This window comes from Patiria miniata, unplaced genomic scaffold, assembly GCF_015706575.1.
Source record: "Patiria miniata isolate m_02_andy unplaced genomic scaffold, ASM1570657v1 HiC_scaffold_9, whole genome shotgun sequence".
NCBI classification, from domain to species: Eukaryota; Metazoa; Echinodermata; class Asteroidea; order Valvatida; family Asterinidae; genus Patiria; species Patiria miniata.
Window position 1 is genome coordinate 18,742,623 of NW_024037076.1, and position 24,989 is coordinate 18,767,611.

General features: G+C 40.4%; 4 protein-coding genes across 4 annotated transcripts; 1 reads left to right on the forward strand and 3 right to left on the reverse strand.

Moving 5' to 3' along the window:
* The first annotated feature begins 794 nt into the window (after positions 1 to 794).
* Positions 795 to 18,942, forward strand: LOC119720539 (DNA helicase MCM9-like). Its single transcript, XM_038190241.1, has 5 exons — positions 795 to 950; positions 3,377 to 3,473; positions 4,788 to 4,929; positions 7,247 to 7,358; positions 18,749 to 18,942. The coding sequence occupies exons 1-5, from the start codon at positions 896 to 898 to the stop codon at positions 18,778 to 18,780; spliced, it is 438 nt and encodes a 145-aa protein (XP_038046169.1). The 5' UTR covers positions 795 to 895; the 3' UTR covers positions 18,781 to 18,942.
* On the reverse strand, positions 18,839 to 19,773 carry LOC119720940 (beta-1 adrenergic receptor-like). Its single transcript, XM_038190807.1, has 2 exons — positions 19,319 to 19,773; positions 18,839 to 19,142 (listed from the first exon to the last, which is right to left on the reverse strand). The coding sequence occupies exons 1-2, from the start codon at positions 19,771 to 19,773 to the stop codon at positions 18,839 to 18,841; spliced, it is 759 nt and encodes a 252-aa protein (XP_038046735.1).
* A 1,696-nt stretch (positions 19,774 to 21,469) lies between these two features.
* LOC119720941 (prolactin-releasing peptide receptor-like) lies at positions 21,470 to 22,405 on the reverse strand. The gene has a single exon (XM_038190808.1). It carries the CDS (start codon positions 22,403 to 22,405, stop codon positions 21,470 to 21,472), a length of 936 nt encoding a protein of 311 aa, XP_038046736.1.
* Positions 22,406 to 23,852: 1,447 nt separating this feature from the next.
* Positions 23,853 to 24,643, reverse strand: LOC119720943 (trace amine-associated receptor 4-like). Its single transcript, XM_038190809.1, has 2 exons — positions 24,405 to 24,643; positions 23,853 to 24,369 (listed from the first exon to the last, which is right to left on the reverse strand). Exons 1-2 carry the CDS (start codon positions 24,641 to 24,643, stop codon positions 23,853 to 23,855), a joined length of 756 nt encoding a protein of 251 aa, XP_038046737.1.
* Positions 24,644 to 24,989: the final 346 nt, after the last annotated feature.

Here is a 24,989-nt window from a genome sequence, read left to right on the forward strand (position 1 = left end):
GTTCCGAGTTCGAGTCGAGTACACAGCTGGATTTTGAAGAGCGACCCCAAGAGTTTACTGGGTAGCGCGCCATTTGATTGAGTTGAAATTGACGTGATTGATGCACCGTGCCGTATCACAAAATGTCACTTTTTTTATGGTCATCAGCAAAGATCCTGTCAAGTTTTTATTTTTCATTAAGCCTACTTTGTGAACTTAACAATAATAACAGACATGACAGAAAAAATGTGTTCTAAACTACACAAACCCCCGCATTATTTATGCTTTAGAAGCACACTCACCTTCTTTAAAGGGATAGAAAATGAGTCACCCCTTTTTGAGACGTCTACTTTTCGTGTAATTTCGTGTTAGAATTTAGATACGCTAACTTGTGCAAAATGAACCTGGAAATCAAATATAGATGTCTGAAGGGGGGGGGGGGAGACTAACTTTCTATCCCTTTAAAGGGAATGTAGGGCCTACAACATTTGCTTTTGCTGCAATTTTCAGAAATAAATGGATTTGAAGGATTAGAATGTTATCACTGGTTATATTGTTACACTGACTTGTCATAAAAACTTGACAAAGTTCTTCATTTTCAGGTACAAGTTCCAAGTGTGGCCTTTATTTACGGAGGTAGTCCAGTAAATTTGCCACATTTATGGGGCTATATCCGCGTAGTCACTCCGGGTAGCGTGAGAGAATCTGGGCAAAAGTGCTTGGAGATTTAATAACTAACATTATGTAGTGTTTTGTCAGCAAATTTGTATTTATCACCACCGAAGCCATGGTTATATTATTTGACTTTTTTTTGTCTTCCGTAGATTGAAAGGAGGGATGATATTTCACAAGAAGTAGTGGGTGCCAGTTTCCAACATTGAAAGTGGGTCATGTTTATTGGATAAAAATAGCCAAAATGTCAGCAAGGGTTGGTGTCGAATTCAGCAGTGAGGAAACGGAGGAACACACAGGTAAAAAAAACCCATTTTTTAAAATTCAGTTCTGTCCTGTTCACATAAAACGTCTTGTTACTGTAATCAAATTTGGGAAATTACAAAAATGTGTAAAATTGAGTTTAATATTCAGGCTGCATAAACTGTTACATGTACGTCCACGTCCCAACATAAGTTTTGATGGTCCCAACTACTACAGTTGGGCTTGTCCCAACTATAGATGAGACTTCTCCAACTTAAAGGGAATATACAACATTTGCAAACATCGAAAAATAAAACTACCAAGTTTTTACGAAATACCTTACTAGGATGTTGGTAAATGACAGTCTCAAGCATCTTGTAAAATTATGGCACCTGGTGTGAAGTCATTTTCGAGAAAATGGTATTTTTGTATACATTTCCAACGGTGGTCGGCCGACCAGCGTTGGAAAAACCTAACTATTTTCAACTACTGCTCCAAATTTACCATTTTTTCAGTCCAAATTTTGTTTGCTATTGGTTACATGTTCATGAACGGGTGCAAGCCAGCTAGACTGGTTCCCTTGCTTTACAATTTTCCATCATCTATAAATTGATCCATTTTATCTTTTGTGGAGTCAGGGAACCAGACTACTTGAACATTTTTGTTTTTCTTGGTTTTTCCAACCTTTTCAAACACAAAACTTCACAAATATCAGTGTAACAATATTTGATCTATTATACTAACCCCTTGAATAGTTCATTTCCGAAAATTACAGCAAAAGCCAATGATGTACATTCCCGAGTGGTTTTAACTGTAGCCCATAATGTTACCTGTGAAGTCCTACCAACGGGCAGCCGACAAACAACCCATCATTTGCATGTTATTTTGCCCACATAAACCCTCCTATGCAAACATACATTTTGCGCCAAGTTCTCCTTTCAGTCAAAATTAATCAACAGTTAAGAGCTCCAAGCCTACATAAAGCAGGATTGACTGACTGCAACTGTTTATGTAACTTGATACAGCTACCGGTATGCTTTGACTGTGGATGAAAGCGAGATGTGCACACCACTTGCCTGCTTATGTCTGTTGACTGAATTTGACTAGTCACAGTCACAGTACTTGATTGAGATATGATCTGACTGTTGGTGACTAGCCTGTTCTTGACTGTCTGTGACTGTTCAGTTAGCAGAAGGGTTAGACAGTTTATGTCACCACTTTTACACCAATCACATTTAAAGAGATAAGTATGCAGTGCAGAAGAGAACAATTTACCGAATGTTGGCATCGAGTTACCACAGCGTCCAATTTGTAAACGAATTTCACATGGTCCATAGTGTAGGCAATTGCTATAGTCGGGGTGTAACATAACTTCTAGTTATGACACCAGCGTTTTAACCTCATAGGAGAAGTTCATGTATGCTTCAACTAGTGGTGGGATTAAAAATTAAAATTTGTAAAAATTTCGGTTTGAATTCCACTATTCGGTTTGGATGTTGGAAATTTGAAACCAACCTTAAAAACATTAGGCTTTCCAATTTGTTTTGTGACACAAACTAAAGAAAACAACTGCAACATCTCCCAATCGACCTATAGCGGTGTAGAATCGTGTTAGAATCGCGTCAACGCAGCTTGTGAAATATTGTCCAATTACATGATACAAATGGACGCGGAACTCGCAACATCTGAGACAAACAAAACTTAGCATACAAAAATTCCATCGGGTTGTCTAAGGGGCGTGGCTAACTCGCAAACGGCGATAGGTCAGTTGGTTCTATGGTCCTGACTTTAACTTGACCCACCCACATTTCAAGAAATAAAAAAAATTGAAATTTAAAAACATCAAACATTTGAATGGGCCCTAACAGTCTTCTTGGTTCATGAATAGCCTGCCCTTTCATCTGATCATAGTGTTCCCACCCATTGTTTTGAACATTAGAGCTCTCAATTGTTTTTGTTTTTTTTAAGGTCGAGTGGTCATGTCAATCCTGCAAAGTATAATCAAGTCATCTTGTACGGCATTGCGTGGGGCACGTCACTCGTAACTCCCTTTGTTGGCAGGACTGTGAGCTGAGTGGGAAATCGGATAACTGTTATTCGGTTTGAGTAAAATTAGGATAACCGGATTTTGAAATCTCTGATTTCTCCCACCACTAGCCTCAACATTGACTCTCCTCCCATGATTGTTTTTTTTTTCACTCAAATCCAGCCAGCTGATTTATTTTAATTTCATTTATTGATACTGGATAGATATGTCAGGCCAAATCTTTTCAACATCCCATATTTGTCAATCGTCAATCTTTTTGAATTCCACTGTAATCATAATGACTGAAATTAAAAAAAATTTCCTTTTCACTAGAACTCTTCCATCTGAAAAAGACAAGCTCCTCCAAATGCAGTTTGACCAGACATGTGTAAGAGCTTCTAGAGTAATGTTTTCAACTTTTACATATATGTGTACATTTGATATTTTCTATTTCAGTGATTCTTCAGAGTTATGTTACCGAGCAACATCGAGATGACCTGATCGATATTCTGCTACAAGAGGACGATGGTACCCATTTCCCCATCATAATTGAGTATGTATTTCTGTAAATAATCAAACTCGCAATTGTCGTGTCGAGGGAGAGGGTAGAGCCAAGTCACCGCTACTCTACATGGGCTTGAAACCTTTGAAAGAATGTTCCATTAAATCCCTGCACAGTGATGGGTCTTAAAGGATTTATGGCACATAGGATCACATGCATTTATCCCAAAAGCAACCTATTTAAAGGGAATATACATCATTTGCTTTTGCTGTAATTTTCAGAAATGGATGGCATTGGGGGGTTGGAAATATATAGCAAATATAGTTACACTGACTTTTTTGAGGTTTTGGGTTCGAAAATGCTATAAAAACCAAGAAAAACAATCATTTTCCTGTAGTCTGGTTCCCTGACTCCATATAAGAAGAAACAGAGCAGTTTACATACATTGGGAATTGTAAGGTCAGGGAACCAGTCTAGCTGGCTTGTACCCGTTCATAGGTGTGTAATCAATTGCAAACAAGTGCGATGGTCAACTGGGGCCAGTATTTGAAAAAAAGCCAGTTTTTTCCAACGCTGGTCGGCCGATCAGCGTTGGAAATTGATACAAAAATATCACTTTTCTTGAAAATGACAGTATACCAGGTGCCATGATTTTACAGGATGCTTTACACTGTCATTCACTAACAGTCCAGCAAGGTATTTCAAAATGATTTGGTAGTTTTATTTTTTGATTTTTGCAAATGTTGTATTTTCCCTTTAATTATCAAAAAGCTTTCTTGGATTAAAGATCGTACTGGTACTAAACACCCCTTGAAATTATACCGTCTGTCTTGCTGTCATTTAGGAGAAATCAAGTGTAGGTGATTTGCAAGATCAGCCACTTGACTGATTTTTGGAAATAAAGAGTTATATAGACGAAATCATGTTTCGTGATCAAAAGGTTATTCACCATTTCGTGAAAAGTGTAATATCTACTGAGATGAAACTTCAACAGGTAATAGGCTTTGAACAGTCTTCTGTGGATTTTGAGTGACGTTATTATCGGAAATGAACAAAACGCATGAAAAGCAAATGCTCCTATATGCCTTTAAGGAAGGTTTTCAGTAAAAGTGGCTCGTTTCGGAAAACAAAATATCGTCCGTGTACCTGTTTTCGAGGCATCAAGTTTTCGAGGTTTGACCTTGTAGCGACGCACACGCGCAGATTCGTACCACACAACCAGTTGATTTTGTTATGTGTGCGGTACGTGTTCCACCGCCAGCCCAAAACATGTGGAAACCGAAGGCTATGTCTTAAAATAAATCCTAGTACACCCTCGAAAACCTGTACATTGAGGATACATCTGTGTTCATGTTTTGATTTCAGTGCGATGACGTTGTTTGAGTCCAACATGGATCTGAGCGATTTGGTCCTGAACAATCCCGTGCATACACTGTCGGCCTTCAATGCAGCGCTACGACGTGCGGCGATGGCTATTTACAGGGACCATCCCCAGAAGGAGGAAATGGTAGGAAAATAATGTACAAAATAATTGAATGGATGTTCAATAGGGCTCTCTCATTGGCCCATGTGACCCGGCCTACATCTGGGTACCGGAAAGTCGGCGTCAAGATTGTAGTAGGCAAAGATTGTATAGTGCCATGCCTAGCCCCATAAATGTGGCCTATTTACTGGACTGCCTCCGTAAACATAGGCCACACATCCACATGTACAAAAACGTTTCGCACTTTGCCAAATTTTGATTTTCGCATTTAGGCTTAGTTTGTAGGTTTTTTTTGTTTTAGAAGCATACTCACCCTCTTTATAGGCTAATCAGAAAGTGCTGCCTTTTTCAGATGTATATTTTTCGTGAAATTTCCAGATTCTTTTTTACACATTTGCGTATCAAAATTTCAACATGAAATTTCACAAAAATTAGACATCTGAAAAAGGCAGCACTTTCTGACTAGCCTATAAAGAGGGTGAGTATGCTTCTTAAGCCAAAAAATCCTACAAACTAAGCCTAAATGTGAAAATCAAAATTTGGCAAAGTGCGACCCGTTTTTGTACATGTGGATGTGTGGCCTATGTTTACGGAGGCAGTCCAGTAAATAGGCCACATTTATGGGGCTATGCCATGCACAGTAGGTAGTAGGCAAGCCTTCAAAGCTCCGATGGATGACAAAAACTGTGAGAGAAACGTGGAGCCAACACCCAGCGCTGGGTCGGCACGATTATGACAAGCGTATGAGGCACAGGTAGTGACCATTATGCCATTTGATTTAGTTTGTGGTTATTTTACGTGACATTAACCCTACTGTCTAGTTTACACGCGCGTGGCTGCTAACCAAACACTTGCCTACTGCAATGGTGGCCGATCACGGGGAAACTGATCACGTAGTACTTTGACGTTGTACAATGATCTTATTAGAAAAGGTTGTTATTTTGTATTTCTCTAATCTTACCCTTCCATAATCCTCCAAAATCCTCTTTGCAAAATGGAGGATTTTGCAGGATTGAGGCTATTTGGCAAAACTGTGTGGCTGATTCCGGAGGATTGTGTCAAGGTCTTGGGTTGTTATATTATGCTCAGCCGTGTATAAATTTAGGCCGACATTATACTTGAAATCCTCCACCCTGCTCCAGGATGTCACTGGCTCTGCCTCAACATATTGACAGTGATTGCTGGAGGATTTTGCAGGAATTGAGGCAGTGGTCACCCCTCCAGGGACCACATTCAATTTTGCAGGATTGGGGCTGTATGCAATTTTTACATGGAGGCAGTTGGAGGACTTTGCAGGATTGAGGTTGCATCCTAGCAAAATTGCCTAGGGAGTTAGGGTTAATGAGGATAGTTTGGGTAGAGTCTATAAATTGAGATTTTGCTCTTTGAAATGATTTTTTTTGGGGTCATTTTGTCTCTAACCCTAACCCTAATCCAGGATTCGGCTGCATTTTGTTGATTTGAGCTGAAAACAGATCATTTGTTATCGCTGTTGCATTTATTTCAAAAGTTTTGTTTGCCTTTGCTGCAACCTGCTCTTGACTCTCCAGCAACCTCGTCAAAGTGAAAATATTTCTCAGGGAAATTTGGAAGTTTCTCAGGGAAATTTTAAGGAAAACTCAGTAAATTTTGTGTTCGTAAGGTGCTTGGAATCCTTTTATATTATATTCATAAATACCTCAGACAGTTTAGCTATTCCTATTGGTCGAGAGCCCGTCACGTGGCCGGTCTTAAACGGATGATAAAGACATGGCTAGCTGGTCTTAAAGACTTTTCCAGTGTCACAATAAAATGTGGACTCCTAAAAATCCAGTGCCTCTTACCGTTTCATTGGTTGAACGTTCACAATCCTCACGTAGGCATGCGCAACACTACGTGCGAGTCGGAATTTTATAGTTCTAAATTCAAGACGCAACGCCCCAGGTGCGTTCTGCGTGACATCGCGCAGAACATGCTACGCGCGCGTCAATCTCCAAAAAAGGGTTGTTTACATCTTACTCGCCAGCTGAACACTCCATTATTTTGCTAGAGGGATGTTTCAAAAAGCATGTAGTGAACTTGTTGAACAAAATCGGGATTTTTTGAACGAATTATTTGAATTTTTTTTAAGGATAAGGTATTTATGAATGGGAATAAATATGTGCTCGGTCGGTATTTATCACTCTGTTTAATACCGCTAAGAGTCTGGGTGCTGATAATTACCCTCGCCTCCGGCTCGGGTAATTATCAGCACCCAGACTCTAAGCGGTATTAAAAGAGTGATAAAAACCTCTCGAGCACACATTTATTCTCTTAATAATTGCTTGCCTGGAACTTGGTCTTCCATTTTCGCCTTCACCAGACCACAAAGATTAACCTCCACGCCAGGGTGACTGGACTGCCCGTCTGCCCAGAGCTGATCCGGGAAACACTGCCCAAGAATTCCGACATTGGCCGGTTCCTGTCAGTCTCAGGTGAGTTCAGTAGGTCAACCTATCTCACTGCACAGTGAGTAGCATTGCAACCAACAGGACCGGTAGTAGTGCAAAGTTAATGTGCTTAGCCAATGGGCACTAGTAACCAGTGGTGCGCGCGCGTGTATGACGAAGTCACTTACGAACTAGATAGACGGATCCATTAAATTGGCCCCGCCCACTCCGCGTTAAGGCAACAACATGTGCATTTTCTACAATGCTATACTGTACGCCAGACGTGCGCGTCACATGCAAGTGCACGCATGTTGGACATTTGTGCACGCATGCCGAACACTAATCACAGTTGCGATTGGTCAAGACGTCACATGGGCGGGGCTTAACGGATCGGTCAAGTGACCTATCGCCGTTTGCGAGTTAGCCACACCCCTTAGTCAACTCTATGGAATTGTGTACGTTAAATGTTGTTTGTTTCAGATTGTGCGCGTTCCGCCTCCATTTGTATATATAATTGGACTATATTTCAAGCTACGTTGACGCGATTCTCCCGCGATAAGTCAATTCTAAGGTCGTACAGGCTGTGTTTGAAGCATTTTTGGGGGGGGGGGGGCTGAAAAGAGTGCAGACTTTGTTGAAAATTTGTTTGACAGCATCACAGAGTTTAAAAACATTTTAAAAACTCATTATTAAAATTTTTTTGCAGCTCGCACCAAGTTTGTGAAATCGATCATAAAGTACACTGTGCAGGTAGTAAAATTGTCAGCAAGTCCCTCATGTCAAGTCTCAAGTCATTGTTGTTGTAGCACTCGTTCTTGTACTCGTACTTGTCTTGATACTCGTACTTGTCTTGATACTCGTACTTGAGTACATATTGTTGTACTCGTACTCATGCTCATGAGTATGTACTCATTCTTGTACTTGCACTCGTACTTGAGTACATATTTTTTTTTACTGTATACTCATTTCATGAGTATGTACATGTTCTTTTATTTGTACTCACTGGAAAAAATTACTTTCCATATGGTGTTACCCACAAACTTTCTAAGTTATCTCATCCGCCATGTAATAATAATAATAATAATATCGGAGTCTTATATAGCGCACGTATCTACCAACTATTAGGTACTCGAGGCGCTGGAGCTATGTCTATTGTTAAAGAAAGGTAAATAAAGATTATGAAAAATTTGAGACCCATTATGTAGCACCTTATAAGGGTTTACAAGGTGCTGCGGCGCATATTGCAGCCACTGCCAGAAACACCGGGGCAAACCCCTTCTCTTAGCGATAAGTATTACTGGGTTCTTTACCGTGCATTACACAACACACGGGACCTGCTGCTTTACGTCCTATCCGAAGGACGAAGCAATAATTGTAAAGTGCCTTGCTCAAGAGCACAAGCACCATGTTCCCACGGTCAGGATTCGAACCCATGTACCACGGCACACGAGTCGAACACCGTAACCATTGGACCACAGTACCCCACATGTAAAGCTTCAAGTCATACATGTATATAAAAAATTACATGTACTCCTGCACATACTCATGGCAAAGTACTTGTACTCCTGCAAATGTTCGTTTCTTTTTCTAAGAGGAACATACAGGGAAAAGAGTCAATTTTTGACTGTTTGGAAGGCTTTTTCAGTTGTTTAATACCTGAAACTTTAGAACATATGTACCCATTGAAATGTCTTTGTACTCATGGAAAATGCTCACACCCTTACTTGTATTCGTACTTGAGAATAGTCATACTCATACTCATGGACATAATCGCCTTGTAGTCAAGACTTATGTTTGCCTTGTACTCGTACTCACGGCAAAATACTCATACTCGTTCTCGTGGACATAATTGCTTTGTAGTCATACTCTTGTTTGCCTTGTACTCGTACTCACGGCAAAATACTCATACTTATACTCATAATCGCTTTGTAGTCATACTCTTATGTTTGCCTTGTACTCGTACTCACGGCAAAATACTCATACTCATGGAAATAATTGCTTTGTAATCATACTCTTATGTTTGCCTTGTACTCGTACTCACGGCAAAATACTCGTACTTGTGGAAACACTGCTTGACGTCACTTAATGAAAACAAAAATCTGAAGAACAGAAAATTTTGGCAGCGTGCTTTATTTTGCCATTCTGTGTACTGTGTACTGTTTTACTTTGTGAAGCATGCATCAAAGCGTCAGACATTTCATATATATTTTTTACAAGTGTAAAAAAGACCAGTTAAGTATCACATTTTCAGTGTCTCATTGATTATACATTCTAAATATGCTGCCAAGTATACTCTTGGAGCATTTAAAGATATAGTCCATCATTTGTAATTTGTGCATTTTGTTCGTTTGAAGCAACAAAAGTGTTCAAAATCTAAAGAAGGGTACAGAACAACTAACCTGATGAAGTTTCAGCTCAGCTTCAGCTGTATATTCCGAGAAAACAGCATTCTAGGATCTCAATTTCAAATCAAAAGTTGCTGAATCATGTTTTGAATTGCTTGAATTCAGCATCCGAGACGCGTTCTCACTGAGCCGATAGCAGCTATACGCGATGTCACACACTGATCCGACGAATTATAGCAACCGCGTGCGCGTGTGCGTGTGCGTCGTGCCAATCCTTGCGCGCGCTTCGCCGACTAACAAAACGAACTACTAATTTAAATTTTCCTACGGTGCGTCTTAAGACGCACCGTTGGAAAGGCCTTCTTTCGTTGATTACTTCAAAATGACAGCTTGCCAGAAAGAATAATTTCACAGGGAGTTTAGTCCCCTTACTATCTTTCAACCAAGTACGTTTTTCAACAATAATTACGCCAGTTACTTTTCGGATGGCTGCAAATGATGGACTATAGCTTTAAACAAATTATGAAAGTAAAAATGGTAAATATCCAGCAAGCACTAAAGGGCCCATGCAATGTAATTTTTTTTAATGCAATCCTTGTAAACGCACCTTTTTGTCCCATTTGCCTTTTTCAAGGGAGTTTGGTACTACAGTTATTTCACCACCAAAAATTGCCAGAATTTGGATGGGAATTTTGCTGTCGTAAAATTTCTTTTCTGTGATGATTCGTTGTAGTGTCAGTTCATGGCCATTAGAAATGAGCGAAATATGTGTGATAATCATAAAACCAGAAACCTCGAGATAATGTTTACGAACTGGATTTGCCCATGGAAGAATGAGCAATAGGTTAGAAAGACCCTTACATGTACAATAACATGTCCTCTAAATTTTACTGAGAAACAAATAAGGATGAATGATGAGTATTTTGCCAAATGAACAGTGGTGTAAAATTGTGAATGTGCTGGCAAGTGGGGGGATGGGGGATGATCAAAATCCAAAAATTGCCCAGCTGTGGAAATTTGAAGGGAGGGGGGGGGGGGGGCTGGACACCGCATTACAGTAGGGGGCGCTCTTCAGGATACAGATGTATATCAATATGTATACATGTACCGGTACTTGCGCTTACATCAACATGCTGCATTTTAAGAGCTTTTGTACTTTGTTTCTCCACTTTTCAGTGCTATTGAATACATTTTGGTTGTTGGGATGTTCAAAAAAAATCCCTTGAAATCTGCATTTTTTTTCTCACAGGAAAAAGTGTGGGGGTGGGATGATTCAATAGCCCATCCCCCCTGGTCAAAAGGTGTGGGGGATATATATCCCCATCCCCCCCCCCCTGGATTTACGCCCCTGAAAGTGAATAACGTATATATAACTAGTTTAATAATATACAAATATTGAGTGGCTCAGCGTGGAATGGGAGGAATATTATCGCAAGGTAAAATCTGGTCTTTTTCATTTCTCGAGGCGAAGCCGAGTGAAATGGAAAAGTCCAGATTTTACCGAGCGATAATATTCCTCCCATTTCACAATTTAAAGCCACTCAATATTTGTTTTATATAACTGACATATAGATCCTTGTCATTTGATATATTTGAACTTTTTTTTTCAATACAAAACTGGAAGAAAATGTATTTTTCTCTTCCAAACCACCCCTTCACGAAAATGATTGAACCCAACGCTGTAGCGCTGGCTCTTTGGAACAATACGCGCTTCGCGCAACGCTGAACGCGCTTACCAGCATGCATTTGCACACAAATACCGCGTCATGATCCTAACTGTTGAATAGTATTTCCCATGGGCGGATAGTACTTTTTGAGCTGCGGCATGAATGGGAGCAATAACGAATGCCACGTGATGTGAGCTCCACCAATCAAATGACAAGGATCTGTATGTCGGTTATATAATGCCAAATATTTTTTGACACTTTATGACATTTGCATGTAAATTGGCCATGTCCGTGTATTTTTCAATTACTCTGAATATAACACTAGCATACCGGTACAATCGGTAAATGGTGCGCTTTGTGGTTTTCTAAATTATATAAATCGATGTACCGGTAAACATCCACGATAGTATTACTTTCCATCAAGTAGGCTACCTGAATTCCATAATAATTGTTGGCAGTATTGTTTTTGAACCTTTGCAAATAGTACACAGTCCCTATAGACCGCTTGCAGACGCGTTCGATAATCGACGCGCGAAGGCGCGCGACGCCATGTTGTGGGACAGGCGTATATCAATTCACGCACCTTTTGTCCCATAACATGGCGTCGCTCACCTTAGCGCGTCAATTATCGAACGCGTCTGCAAGCGGTCTATACAAAAATTTAAAATCAAACAACCCTGGAGCACGTTTTGGCGGCCCTTGAACTGGAACATGTTTCTGACGTCACAGCCGTGAACTGAAACATGTTTCCTGTGCACCGCGAAAACGACTGACCGGAAAATTGTTCATGACGTCATGTTACTGCCTATGTGACTGCACACAACCCCCCAAAATATCATGCGGCGACCGGACATGATTAACAATAACATTCAAAGCAAAAGTGGGATTTTTTTTTTATAGCGTTTCCCCTAAAGTTCTAAAAAGAGTAGGCCTGATATTCTGTATCAACTTTCGTACCAATTGAAGGTAAAAACCCACTATTTAAACCCCGTTTATGGTAAAAAGTAACGTCGTCTGCTAAGCTTGTTTACCTTTCCGCCATCTTGAAACATAAGTGAACCGACCGGAAACCTCGGTTCAACTTTGGTCGAAACAATGACGTCATTTCAGTGTAACCGAAGCGCCAAAACGGCCGCAAACCAGAAACATGTTTACGGTCACAGCGCCAAAACGTGCTCCTGGTCTCCCCCAACTTTCTCTTTGTAAGCATTGAGCGGGATACCTGTGAATGCAGTTCATAGACTCTGTGTACAAACAGGTCTTGGTTCCAAACTAAATTTGAATTTTGTTCCTAACGCGGCCGTTCCCGGACAAAATCCCAGTTGGTTTTGTGTTATCAAACATCTTTAAATGCTACTGTCATCCAGTTGTATTAGTTGACTGTTGATTAACTGTAATACAGCAGCTGGATTTCTCAATACCATTTCTCATAGATTACTAAAAAATATACAAGTTTAATTTAGTTTTGCAGTCTAGTCTGTAACTGAACTCAGTAGCCATTATGTTATAGACCATTAGAAAACTTGTTCTGCAGAATCCAAAAAAAAAAAAAAAATAGCGCAATTCTTAAAAGGTCTGACTTTATGCTAATTTTGTGGTGACGGGACATGTATCATGTTGACAACACATCAGCTAAATGTCTAAAAGTAAAATTTGAATCAGGAGATTCCTCCATCAGTTGTGGCTGGTACTTACTGTTGCAATAGAGGCTCGCTCACCCCTCTTACCAAAGACAACTTTCAGCGCCTTCTGGAACTGCTTGTACTTGATGGCATATATGAACGGGTTCAGGCAGCAGTTTATAGCAACCATCCCGATCATTATGTAAAATATGGGCCATGAGAAGCCAACTCCCACACGGAGGTTTAAGAGGAAAGAGAAGATCTGGTTTGGTGTCCAACAAATGATGAACGCCGCGCAGACGATCAGGAGGGTCTTGAAGGTGTTACGGCGAGCACGCATCAGCGATTCCCCCTGGCCTTCAGTGGATGGACCTGCAGCTGCCGGTCCGGGCTGAATTCTGCCAGCTCCCTTCTTCAGAACAACCATGATGTGGATGTAGACGACGAGCATGATACTGACGGGCAGGCAATAATTCACGAAGAAGATACACACACCAAGAACTTGCTGGTGAGCCACCCGGTTTATCACGCACTTTCCGGCCTCGTAGTAGCGGTAAAAGATGCCATAACTGGCGAACAGAAACCCTGCCACCCACACACCGACCAGTACAGCTATGGCTTTCTTACGAGTGGCCAGGGCTTGGTACCTGAAGGGAAACACTATGGCCAGGTACCTCTCAAGAGTCAATATTATCAGGTTGAATGTGGACGCAGTGAATGGTGCCCATTGGAGGAAGTCGCTGACCCACAGAGAGCAGAGAAACACCCCAGTAGCCCCAGGAGGTATCGGATCAGGAATTGGTACGACATTCAGAAGCAGAGTCATCAAGGACCCGATGAGATCAATCAGGGCTTGGTTGAAGATGAAGGCGTTGGTCAGGGTGTGCATGAAGCGAACTTTGGCGATCACCACGCACACCAAACCATTGCCGCAGATCCCAACGATTCCTACAATGGCCTGGAATGCCTGGCTTGCTTGCTCAGCCATTGCGACTCTCTGTTTATCCTGATAAGCTCAAGTTGTGGTTGGTTTTGGTAACTGATGACTGATCAAAATGCGTGCAGTTTTATACTAGTCCTTGTTTGTTCACTGACCAGCAGTCCTTGTTTGTTCACTGACCAGTTTTATAGTCATTTATTCACTCACCGGCAAAGCAAGTCATTTACCAATAAACAACAAACATTTAGAACATCATGTTTGTAACGTAAACTCAATTAAAAACTAATCAACGATTTTATATTTCTGTAGTAATCTAGACCTTTATAATTTTAATTGGAAAGGAAATGTCATCACAAAAAATAACAGAAATGTGAAAACTAAATGTTATGATAAATATCTAGTAAACTAATAATGTTCGACAAGCAATTACACAAAATTGATCATTCTAAATTTAAAGGAAAATTGATCACTAGAATAACAGAAGCGCAAGTTGATTGATTGCTTTGGCCAGTGTACCTGCTTTAAAAAGCGTGCAATTATTCTTTGTCGCAACCTCCAGCTGTACGGCTGAACCATGTCCAACAAGAGGTTCATTGGCCTATGATTATATGACAATGTTTTCTTGTAAATTGATGGGAAAGTACTCTTCCTCCATGATTATTTTTGTCAAGATAACTTGACAGATTTTTCAGCAGCACAGAAGATTTCTTCAAAGAAATAATCTTATATCTATAAAAAAAAAAATAGACTGTGTTTCTTTTCAGTATTCCTAATTTTAACCAAGATAGGAATTTTATTCTACTAAATGATCAATTCATCTACTTTTCGTTTGTTCATTATTCTTAGTATTTACTCATTTCATTATTTTAAACTATTCATATTTCAAAAGATATACATGCAGTGCAGAAGAGAACCGTTCTCTGAAAGTGGGCACTTGACCACAGCATCCAATTTCTAAACAGATGTCACATTACAAACACATTCAAACTAACACTTCCTTTTATGGCGCACAGCTGGAACAAAAAAATGTGTCATTTGTAATGACTTTTTCCCTACTCTTAGTCAATTGGTCAAGCTGTCAGATTAGCGGTATAGTTTTTTTTTTAATCTATGAAGATGTCTGCGTTTTTTAAAGGGAAAATACCGGTACAACATTTGCAAACATCAAAAAATAAAACTACCAAATTATTTTGAAATACCTTGCTGGACTGTTAGTGAAAGGCAGTCTAAAGCATCCTGTAAAATCATGGCACCTGGTATACTGTCATTTTCAAGAAAAGTGGTAATCCATCCATTTCTGAAACTTACAGCAGAAGCAAATGATGTATATTCCCTTTCAGGGCAATTCCTTGCAAATGTCATCCTGAGGATATCTGTCATACATCATATTTGATAGTAACTTCATAACCACCACAAAACTTAACTGGTCAATCTTCTTGCGTATTATATCTCAACAGCTACCTCTAACAAGTGCATGATCACTATATAACCAACACAAGTGTACTCTAAATGTCTAAAAGTAAACTATGAATCGGGAGATTCCTCCATCAGTTGTGGCCGGTACTTGCTGTTGCAATAGAGGCTCTGTCACCCCTTTTACCAAAGACAACTTTCAGCCCCTTCTGAAACTGCTTGTACTTGATGGCGTATATGCACGGGTTCAGGCAGCTGTTGAGAGCAACCATCCTGATTGTTATGTAGAATATGGGCGATGAGAAGTCGACTTTCACATCGAGGTTGAAGAGGAAAAAGAAGATCTGGTTTGGTGTCCAACAAATGATGAATGCCGCGCAGACAATCAGGAGGGTCTTGAAGGTGTTACGGCGAGCACGCATCAGTGATTCCCCCTGGCCTTCAGTGGATGGACCTGCAGCTGCCGGTCCAGGCTGAATTCTGCCAGCTCCCTTCTTCAGAACAACCGTGATGTGGATGTAGACGACGAGCATGATACTGACGGGCAGGCAATAAGTCGCGAAGAAGACACACACGCCAAGAATTTGTGGGTGAGCCACCTGGTTTAGCACGCACTCTCCGGCCTCGTAGTAGCGGAGATAGATGCCATAACTGGCAAACAGAAACCCTGCCACCCACACACCGACCAGTACAGCTATGGCTTTCTTACGAGTGGCCAGGGCTTGGTACCTGAAGGGAAACACTATGGCCAGGTACCTCTCAAGAGTCAATATTATCAGGTTGAATGTGGACGCAGTGAATGGTCCCCATTGGAGGAAGTCGCTGACCCACAGAGAGCAGAGAAACACCCCAGTAGCCCCAGGAGGTATCGGATCAGGGATTGGTACGACATTCAGAAGCAGAGCAATCAAGGACCCCATGAGATCAATCAGGACTTGGTTGAAGATGAAGGCATTGGTCAGGGTGTGCATGAAGCGAACTTTGGCGATCACCACGCACGCCAAACCATTGCCGCAGATCCCAACGATTCCTACAATGGCCTGGAATGCCTGGCTTGCTTGCTCAGCCATTGCGACTCTCTGTCTGTCCTGATAAGCTCAAGTTGTGGTAGGTTTTGGTAACTGATGACTGATTGAAATGCGTGCAGTTTTATAGTCACTTTTTCACTCACCGGCAAAGCAAGTCATTTACCAATAAACAACATACGTTTAGAACATGATGTTTGTAATGTACGCTGATATAAAAACTAGTCAACGATTTTATATTTGTCTAGTATTCTAGACCTTTATAATTTTAATTGGAAAGGAAATGTTATCACAAAAAAACAAGCAGAAATGTGAAAACTAAATGTTATGATAAATATCTAGTAAACGAATTATGTTTGACGAGCAATTACACAAAATTGATCATTCTAAATTAAAAGGAAAATTGATCACTCGTAGAATAACAGAAGTGCAAGTTGATTGATTGCTTTGGCCAGTGTACCTGCTTTAAAAAGCGTGCAATCGTTCTATGTCGCAACCACCAGCTGTACGGCCGAACCATGTCCAACAAGAGGTTCATTGGCCTATGATTATATGACAATGTTTTCTTGTAAATTGATGGGAAAGTACTCTTCCTCCGTGATTATTTTTGTCAAGATAACTTGACAGATTTTTCAGCAGCAGAGAAGATTTCTTAAAAGAAATGTTTATATATAATCTTTAAAAAATATAGACTGTGTTTCTTTTCAGTATTCCTAATTTTAACCAAGATAGGAATTTTATTCTACTAAATGATCAATTCTTCTACTTTTCGTTTGTTCATTATTCTTAGTAGTTACTCATTTCATTACTTTTAAACTATTCATATTTCAAAAGATATACATGCAGTGCAGAAGAGAACCGTTCTCTGAAAGTGGGCACTTGACCACAGCATCCAATTTCTAAACAGATGTCACATTACAAACACGTTCAAACTAACACTGAGATACAATGTTAGATACCTCATACATATTCGCTAAAATATTGTCCAGTTACCGGTACATATCAATCAGTCCAAACAAAAAAATAGTTCTGCTTCCGATTACATGGCATTTGAAAATAGGGTAGGTAGGAAGGGATTTTTTGGGGGCAATTTTTATTTTGGTTCATCATATGGGTGTCTGCATGTAGTCAAGGGTAAAAACTAGTAATTGATGGTTTTTGGTTTTTCCCCCTCTTTTCCCCCCCAAAAATGTTTATGGCCAGGGCCGCTCAAGATAGGGTAGGTAGGGTAACCAGAAACAGAAACATGGTTTTTTTTGTGGTTTTTTTTTGGGGGGGGGGGATTTATCTTGGCAAAAAGTTGCTAGGTGTGTGCCCCCATCTTTTTGTGTCTGTATTTAGCTGGGGCGATGTTTGTGTATGCACGCACTACACCTGTGTGCCAGCTCCATGTTTGTTTTGTGAAACGCATACGTAAAGGACATTGCGTGGTAACCCATGCGATAGTCTACTACACATGCGCAATTACCCCGTGCATGAATAGTCGCTTTGCGCACTTGGTAAACAGCAACTCCAGAGAATGGCACGTAATGGTGAACAAACAGTGAGATTTCCGCTAATGAATATGTACGCAGGTATTTGTTAATAGTCTTTGTTGTAAATACACAGATTTATAAGCATTCTGTACACAAGTCTCACTGGAAATTGTTGACATCAAACAAAGTTGAATGTGGCATACATACGCAAAATTCAATACATGACAAAGTGCAGTGTATGTCTAATCGAGAATATGTAGTAACCTCAAATAAAATAATTACAACAAGAGTTCTAGCTTCAGGATTCATTATGGGGACTTTAAAACGCCATCATTTTATAGGATATCTGTCATACATCATATTTGATAATAACTTCATAACCACCACAAAACTTAACTGGTTAAAGGGAATATACATCATTTGCTTTTGCTGTAATTTTCAGAAATGGATGGAATTGGGGGGTTGGAAATATATAGCAAATATAGTTAAACTGACTTTTTTGAGGTTTTGGGTTCGAAAATGCTATAAAAACCAAGAAAAACAATCATTTTCCTGTAGTCTGGTTCCCTGACTCCATATAAGAAGAAACAGAGGAGTTTACATACATTGGGGAATTGTAAGGTCAGGGAACCAGTCTAGCAGGCTCGTACCCGTTCATAGGTTTGTAATAGATTGCAAACAAGTGCAATGGTCAATTGGGGCCAGTATTTGGAAAAAGCCATTTTTTTTCCAACGCTGATCATCCGATCAGCGTTGGAAATTGATACAAAAATACCACTTTTCTTGAAAACGTCAGTATACCAGGTGCCATGATTTTACAGGATGCTTGACACTGTCATTCACTAACAGTCCAGCAAGGTATTTCAAAATGATTTGGTAGTTTTAATTTTTGATGTTTGCAAATGTTGTATTTTCCCTTTAATCTTCTTGCGTATTATATCTCAACAGCTACCTCTAGCAAGTGCATGATCAGTAAATAACCAACACAAGTGTACTCTAAATGTCTAAAAGTAAACTATGAATCGGGAAATTCCTCCATCAGTTGTGGCCGGTACTTGCTGTTGCAATAGAGGCTCTGTCACCCCTTTTACCAAAGACAACTTTCAGCCCCTTCTGAAACTGCTTGTACTTGATGGCATATATGAACGGGTTCAGGCAGCTGTTGAGAGCAACCATCCCGATCGTTATGTAGAATATGGGTGATGAGAAGTCGACTTTCAGCCCGAGGTTGGAGAGGAAAAAGAAGATCTGGTTTGGTGTCCAACAAATGATGAATGCCGCGCAGACAATCAGGAGGGTCTTGAAGGTGTTACGGCGAGCACGCATCAGTGATTCCCCTGGCCTTCAGTGGATGGACCTGCAGCTGCCGGTCCGGGCTGAATTCTGCCAGCTCCCTTCTTCAGAACAACCGTGATGTGGATGTAGACGACGAGCATGATACTGACGGGCAGGCAATAATTCACGAAGAAGACACACACGCCAAGAACTTGTGGGTGAGCCACCTGTTTTATCACGCACTCTCCGGCCTCGTAGAAGCGGAGATAGATGCCAAAACTGGAAAACAGAAACCCTGCCACCCACACACCGACCAGTACAGCTATGGCTTTCTTACGAGTGGCCAGGGCTTGGTACCTGAAGGGAAACACTATGGCCAGGTACCTCTCAAGAGTCAATGTTATCAGGTTGAATGTGGACGCAGTGAATGGTGCCCACTGGAGGTAGTCGCTGATCCACACAGAGCAGAGAAACACCCAAGCAGCCCCAGGAGGTATCGGATCAGGGATTGGTACGAGATTCAGAAGCAGAGTCATCAAGGACCCGATGAGATCAATCAGGGCTTGGTTGAAGATGAAGGCGTTGGTCAGGGTGTGCATGAAGCGATTTTTGGCGATCACCACGCACACCAAACCATTGCCGCAGATCCCAACGATTCCTACAATGGCCTGGAATGCCTGGGTTGCTTGCTCAGCCATTGCGACTCTCTTTTTATCCTGATAAGCTCAAGTTGTGGTTGGTTTTGGTAACTGATGACTGGTCAAAATGCGTGCAGTTTTATACTAGTCCTTGTTTATTCACTGACCAGCAAAGCACGTCATTCACCAGTAATCAACAAACGTTAAGAACAACGCACCTATGATGTACGCTGAATAGGAAATTGATAAATAATTTTAGGGCTAGATTTTAAATTGAAGGAAAGTTTTCTCCCAGAAAAAGCTGTAAATGATTTTATGACTAAATGTCTATTAAAATTATAAGGTTAAACAAGCAATTAAATACCATTCGTTGTATTTTCATCTTTATAACTTTGATTAAAAGGGAATTTTTGTGTAACGTTAATCAAATTAACAAAAGTGTACTCTAAAGAAATGTATAGACTGTAATATCATTAACTACTGGCAGGGTGACAGAAGCGCAGGTAGAGTATTTGATTTTGTCATTGTTTGGATTGGGAATTCCATCCAAGTGCCTTTGTGTGCATGTCAGACACCTTTTTCTCTTTTCTTTTCTTTTCTTTTGTTGGCTGTTTTGGCAAAACATGCCGAAACAGCCTTTGCTTTGCTGCTTAAAATAGTCTTTGTTGTAAATACAAATATTTAAAGATTTATAACCATTCATATATACCGTCACCATTTTCACGAAGAGCCACATATGTCAAAAATTACCATTTTTTCGATTTTGATTTTTTTTTCAATATTTTGCTTTAAAACAATGCACTTAACCATTTTGACATGTTTCTGTAAGCAAAACATCATTAATTTCCAAGTTACATTAATGTTGCAAGGGGCCAAAATCTCAATAAATGAATTTTGCGTTTTCACGAAGAGCCACATACATTTTGGCCCTTTGAACGCGTACAAAACCCATTGCATGGAAATACGTAAAAGTAGGTCAAATGAGATTTGCGTTTTCACGAAGAGCCACATATATTTGTTACATTTTCAGCTGCGCGCGCGTACTCACGCGCGCCTATGGAAATACACATTGAACAGAAAGGGCCAATATGTCGGAAACCTGAATTTGTGTTTTCACGAAGAGCCACATATCTTTACTAATTAATTTTCACTAATTAACTGCTGAATGAAGTCTTATTACTGGGTTCATGTAAAAATTCAGCTCACACAGCAATAGTGTGATAGTTTCCTTGCTTCACAAAGTTGTTGCAAAGTGGTATTTTTTGCAGTTGTAAAATATGAGAAACTTCTTTTGCGATTATCTCGAAAACACTTTTTCTTCAAAATCGACAAATGTGGCTCTTCGTGAAGACGGTGACGATACAAGCCTCACTGGAAATTATTGACATCAAACAAAGTTGAATGTGGCATACACATGTACATATGCAAACTTCAATACATGATGAAGTGCAGTGCATTGTCCAATCGAGAATTTGTCCTCCATCAAATAAAATAATTACAAGAGTTCTAGCTTCAGGAAAAGTGATACAGCTCAATATGGGGATTTTAAAACATCATCATTTTATAGGATATCTGTCATACATCATATTTGATAATAACTTCATAACCACCACAAAACCACAAAACTTAACTGGTTAATCTTCTTGCGTATTATATCTCAACAGCTACCTCTAACAAGTGCATGATCACTATATATAACCAACACAAGTGTACTCTAAATGTCTAAAAGTAAACTATGAATCGGGAGATTCCTCCATCAGTTGTGGCCGGTACTTGCTGTTGCAATAGAGGCTCTGTCAACCCTTTTACCAAAGACAACTTTCAGCCCCTTCTGAAACTGCTTGTACTTGATGGCATATATGAACGGGTTCAGGCAGCAGTTGAGAGCAATCATCCCGATCGTTATGTAGAATATGGGCGATGAGAAGTCGACTTTCACCCCGAGGTTGAAGAGGAAAAAGAAGATCTGGTTTGGTGTCCAACAAATGATGAATGCCGCGCAGACAATCAGGAGGGTCTTGAAGGTGTTACGGCGAGCACGCATCAGTGATTCCCCCTGGCCTTCAGTGGATGGACCTGCAGCTGCCGGTCCAGGCTGAATTCTGCCAGCTCCCTTCTTCAGAACAACCGTGATGTGGATGTAGACGACGAGCATGATACTGACGGGCAGGCAATAAGTCGCGAAGAAGACAAACACGCCAAGAATTTGTGGGTGAGCCACCTGGTTTAGCACGCACTCTCCGGCCTCGTAGTAGCGGAGATAGATGCCATAACTGGCAAACAGAAACCCTGCCACCCACACACCGACCAGTACAGCTATGGCTTTCTTACGAGTGGCCAGGGCTTGGTACCTGAAGGGAAACACTATGGCCAGGTACCTCTCAAGAGTCAATATTATCAGGTTGAATGTGGACGCAGTGAATGGTCCCCATTGGAGGAAGTCGCTGACCCACAGAGAGCAGAGAAACACCCCAGTAGCCCCAGGAGGTATCGGATCAGGGATTGGTACGACATTCAGAAGCAGAGCAATCAAGGACCCCATGAGATCAATCAGGACTTGGTTGAAGATGAAGGCATTGGTCAGGGTGTGCATGAAGCGAACTTTGGCGATCACCACGCACGCCAAACCATTGCCGCAGATCCCAACGATTCCTATAATGGCCTGGAATGCCTGGCTTGCTTGCTCAGCCATTGCGACTCTCTGTCTGTCCTGATAAGCTCAAGTTGTGGTAGGTTTTGGTAACTGATGACTGATTGAAATGCGTGCAGTTTTATAGTCATTTATTCACTCACCGGCAAAGCAAGTCATTTACCAATAAACAACATACGTTTAGAACATGATGTTTGTAATGTACGCTGATATAAAAACTAGTCAACGATTTTATATTTGTCTAGTATTCTAGACCTTTATAATTTTAATTGGAAAGGAAATGTTATCACAAAAAAACAAGCAGAAATGTGAAAACTAAATGTTATGATAAATATCTAGTAAACTAATAATGTTCGACAAGCAATTACACAAAATTGATCATTCTAAATTGAAAGGAAAATTGATCACTGGTAGAATAACAGAAGCGCAAGTTGATTGATTGCTTTGGCCAGTGTACCTGCTTTAAAAAGCGTGCAATCATTCTTTGTCGCAACCACTAGCTGTACGGCTGAACCATGTCCAACAAGAGGTTCATTGGCCTATGATTATATGACAATGTTTTCTTGTAAATTGATGGGAAAGTACTCTTCCTCCATGATTATTTTTATCAAGATAACTTGACAGATTTTTCAGCAGCACAGAAGATTTCTTCAAAGAAATAATCTTATATCTATAAATAAAAAAATAGACTGTGTTTCTTTTCAGTATTCCTAATTTTAACCAAGATAGGAATTTTATTCTACTAAATGATCAATTCATCTACTTTTCGTTTGTTCATTATTCTTAGTATTTACTCATTTCATTACTTTTAAACTATTCATATTTCAAAAGATATACATGCAGTGCAGAAGAGAACCGTTCTCTGAAAGTGGGCACTTGATCACAGCATCCAATTTCTAAACAGATGTCACATTACAAACACATTCAAACTAACACTTCCTTTTATGGCGCACAGCTGGAACAAAAAAATGTGTCATTTGTAATGACTTTTTCCCTACTCTTAGTCAATTGGTCAAGCTGTCAGATTAGCGGTATAGTTTTTTTTTTAATCTCTGAAGATGTCTGCGTTTTTTAAAGGGAAAATACCGGTACAACATTTGCAAACATCAAAAAATAAAACTACCAAATTATTTTGAAATACCTTGCTGGACTGTTAGTGAAAGGCAGTCTAAAGCATCCTGTAAAATCATGGCACCTGGTATACTGTCATTTTCAAGAAAAGTGGTAATCCATCCATTTCTGAAACTTACAGCAGAAGCAAATGATGTATATTCCCTTTCAGGGCAATTCCTTGCAAATGTCATCCTGAGGATATCTGTCATACATCATATTTGATAGTAACTTCATAACCACCACAAAACTTAACTGGTCAATCTTCTTGCGTATTATATCTCAACAGCTACCTCTAACAAGTGCATGATCACTATATAACCAACACAAGTGTACTCTAAATGTCTAAAAGTAAACTATGAATCGGGAGATTCCTCCATCAGTTGTGGCCGGTACTTGCTGTTGCAATAGAGGCTCTGTCACCCCTTTTACCAAAGACAACTTTCAGCCCCTTCTGAAACTGCTTGTACTTGATGGCGTATATGCACGGGTTCAGGCAGCTGTTGAGAGCAACCATCCTGATTGTTATGTAGAATATGGGCGATGAGAAGTCGACTTTCACATCGAGGTTGAAGAGGAAAAAGAAGATCTGGTTTGGTGTCCAACAAATGATGAATGCCGCGCAGACAATCGGGAGGGTCTTGAAGGTGTTACGGCGAGCACGCATGAGTGATTCCCCCTGGCCTTCAGTGGATGGACCTGCAGCTGCTGGTCCGGGTTGAATTCTGCCAGCTCCCTTCTTCAGAACAACCGTGATGTGGATGTAGACGACGAGCATGATACTGACGGGCAGGCAATAAGTCGCGAAGAAGACACACACGCCAAGAATTTGTGGGTGAGCCACCTGGTTTAGCACGCACTCTCCGGCCTCGTAGTAGCGGAGATAGATGCCATAACTGGCAAACAGAAACCCTGCCACCCATACACCGACCAGAGAGCAGAGAACACCCCAGTAGCCCCAGGAGGTATCGGATCAGGGATTGGTACGACATTCAGAAGCAGAGCAATCAAGGACCCCATGAGATCAATCAGGACTTGGTTGAAGATGAAGGCATTGGTCAGGGTGTGCATGAAGCGAACTTTGGCGATCACCATGCACGCCAAACCATTGCCGCAGATCCCAACGATTCCTACAATGGCCTGGAATGCCTGGCTTGCTTGCTCAGCCATTGCGACTCTCTGTCTGTCCTGATAAGCTCAAGTTGTGGTAGGTTTTGGTAACTGATGACTGATTGAAATGCGTGCAGTTTTATAGTCATTTTTTCACTCACCGGCAAAGCAAGTCATTTACCAATAAACAACATACGTTTAGAACATGATGTTTGTAATGTACGCTGATATAAAAACTAGTCAACGATTTTATATTTGTCTAGTATTCTAGACCTTTATAATTTTAATTGGAAAGAAATGTTATCACAAAAAAACAAGCAGAAATGTGAAAACTAAATGTTATGATAAATATCTAGTAAACGAATTATGTTTGACGAGCAATTACACAAAATTGATCATTCTAAAT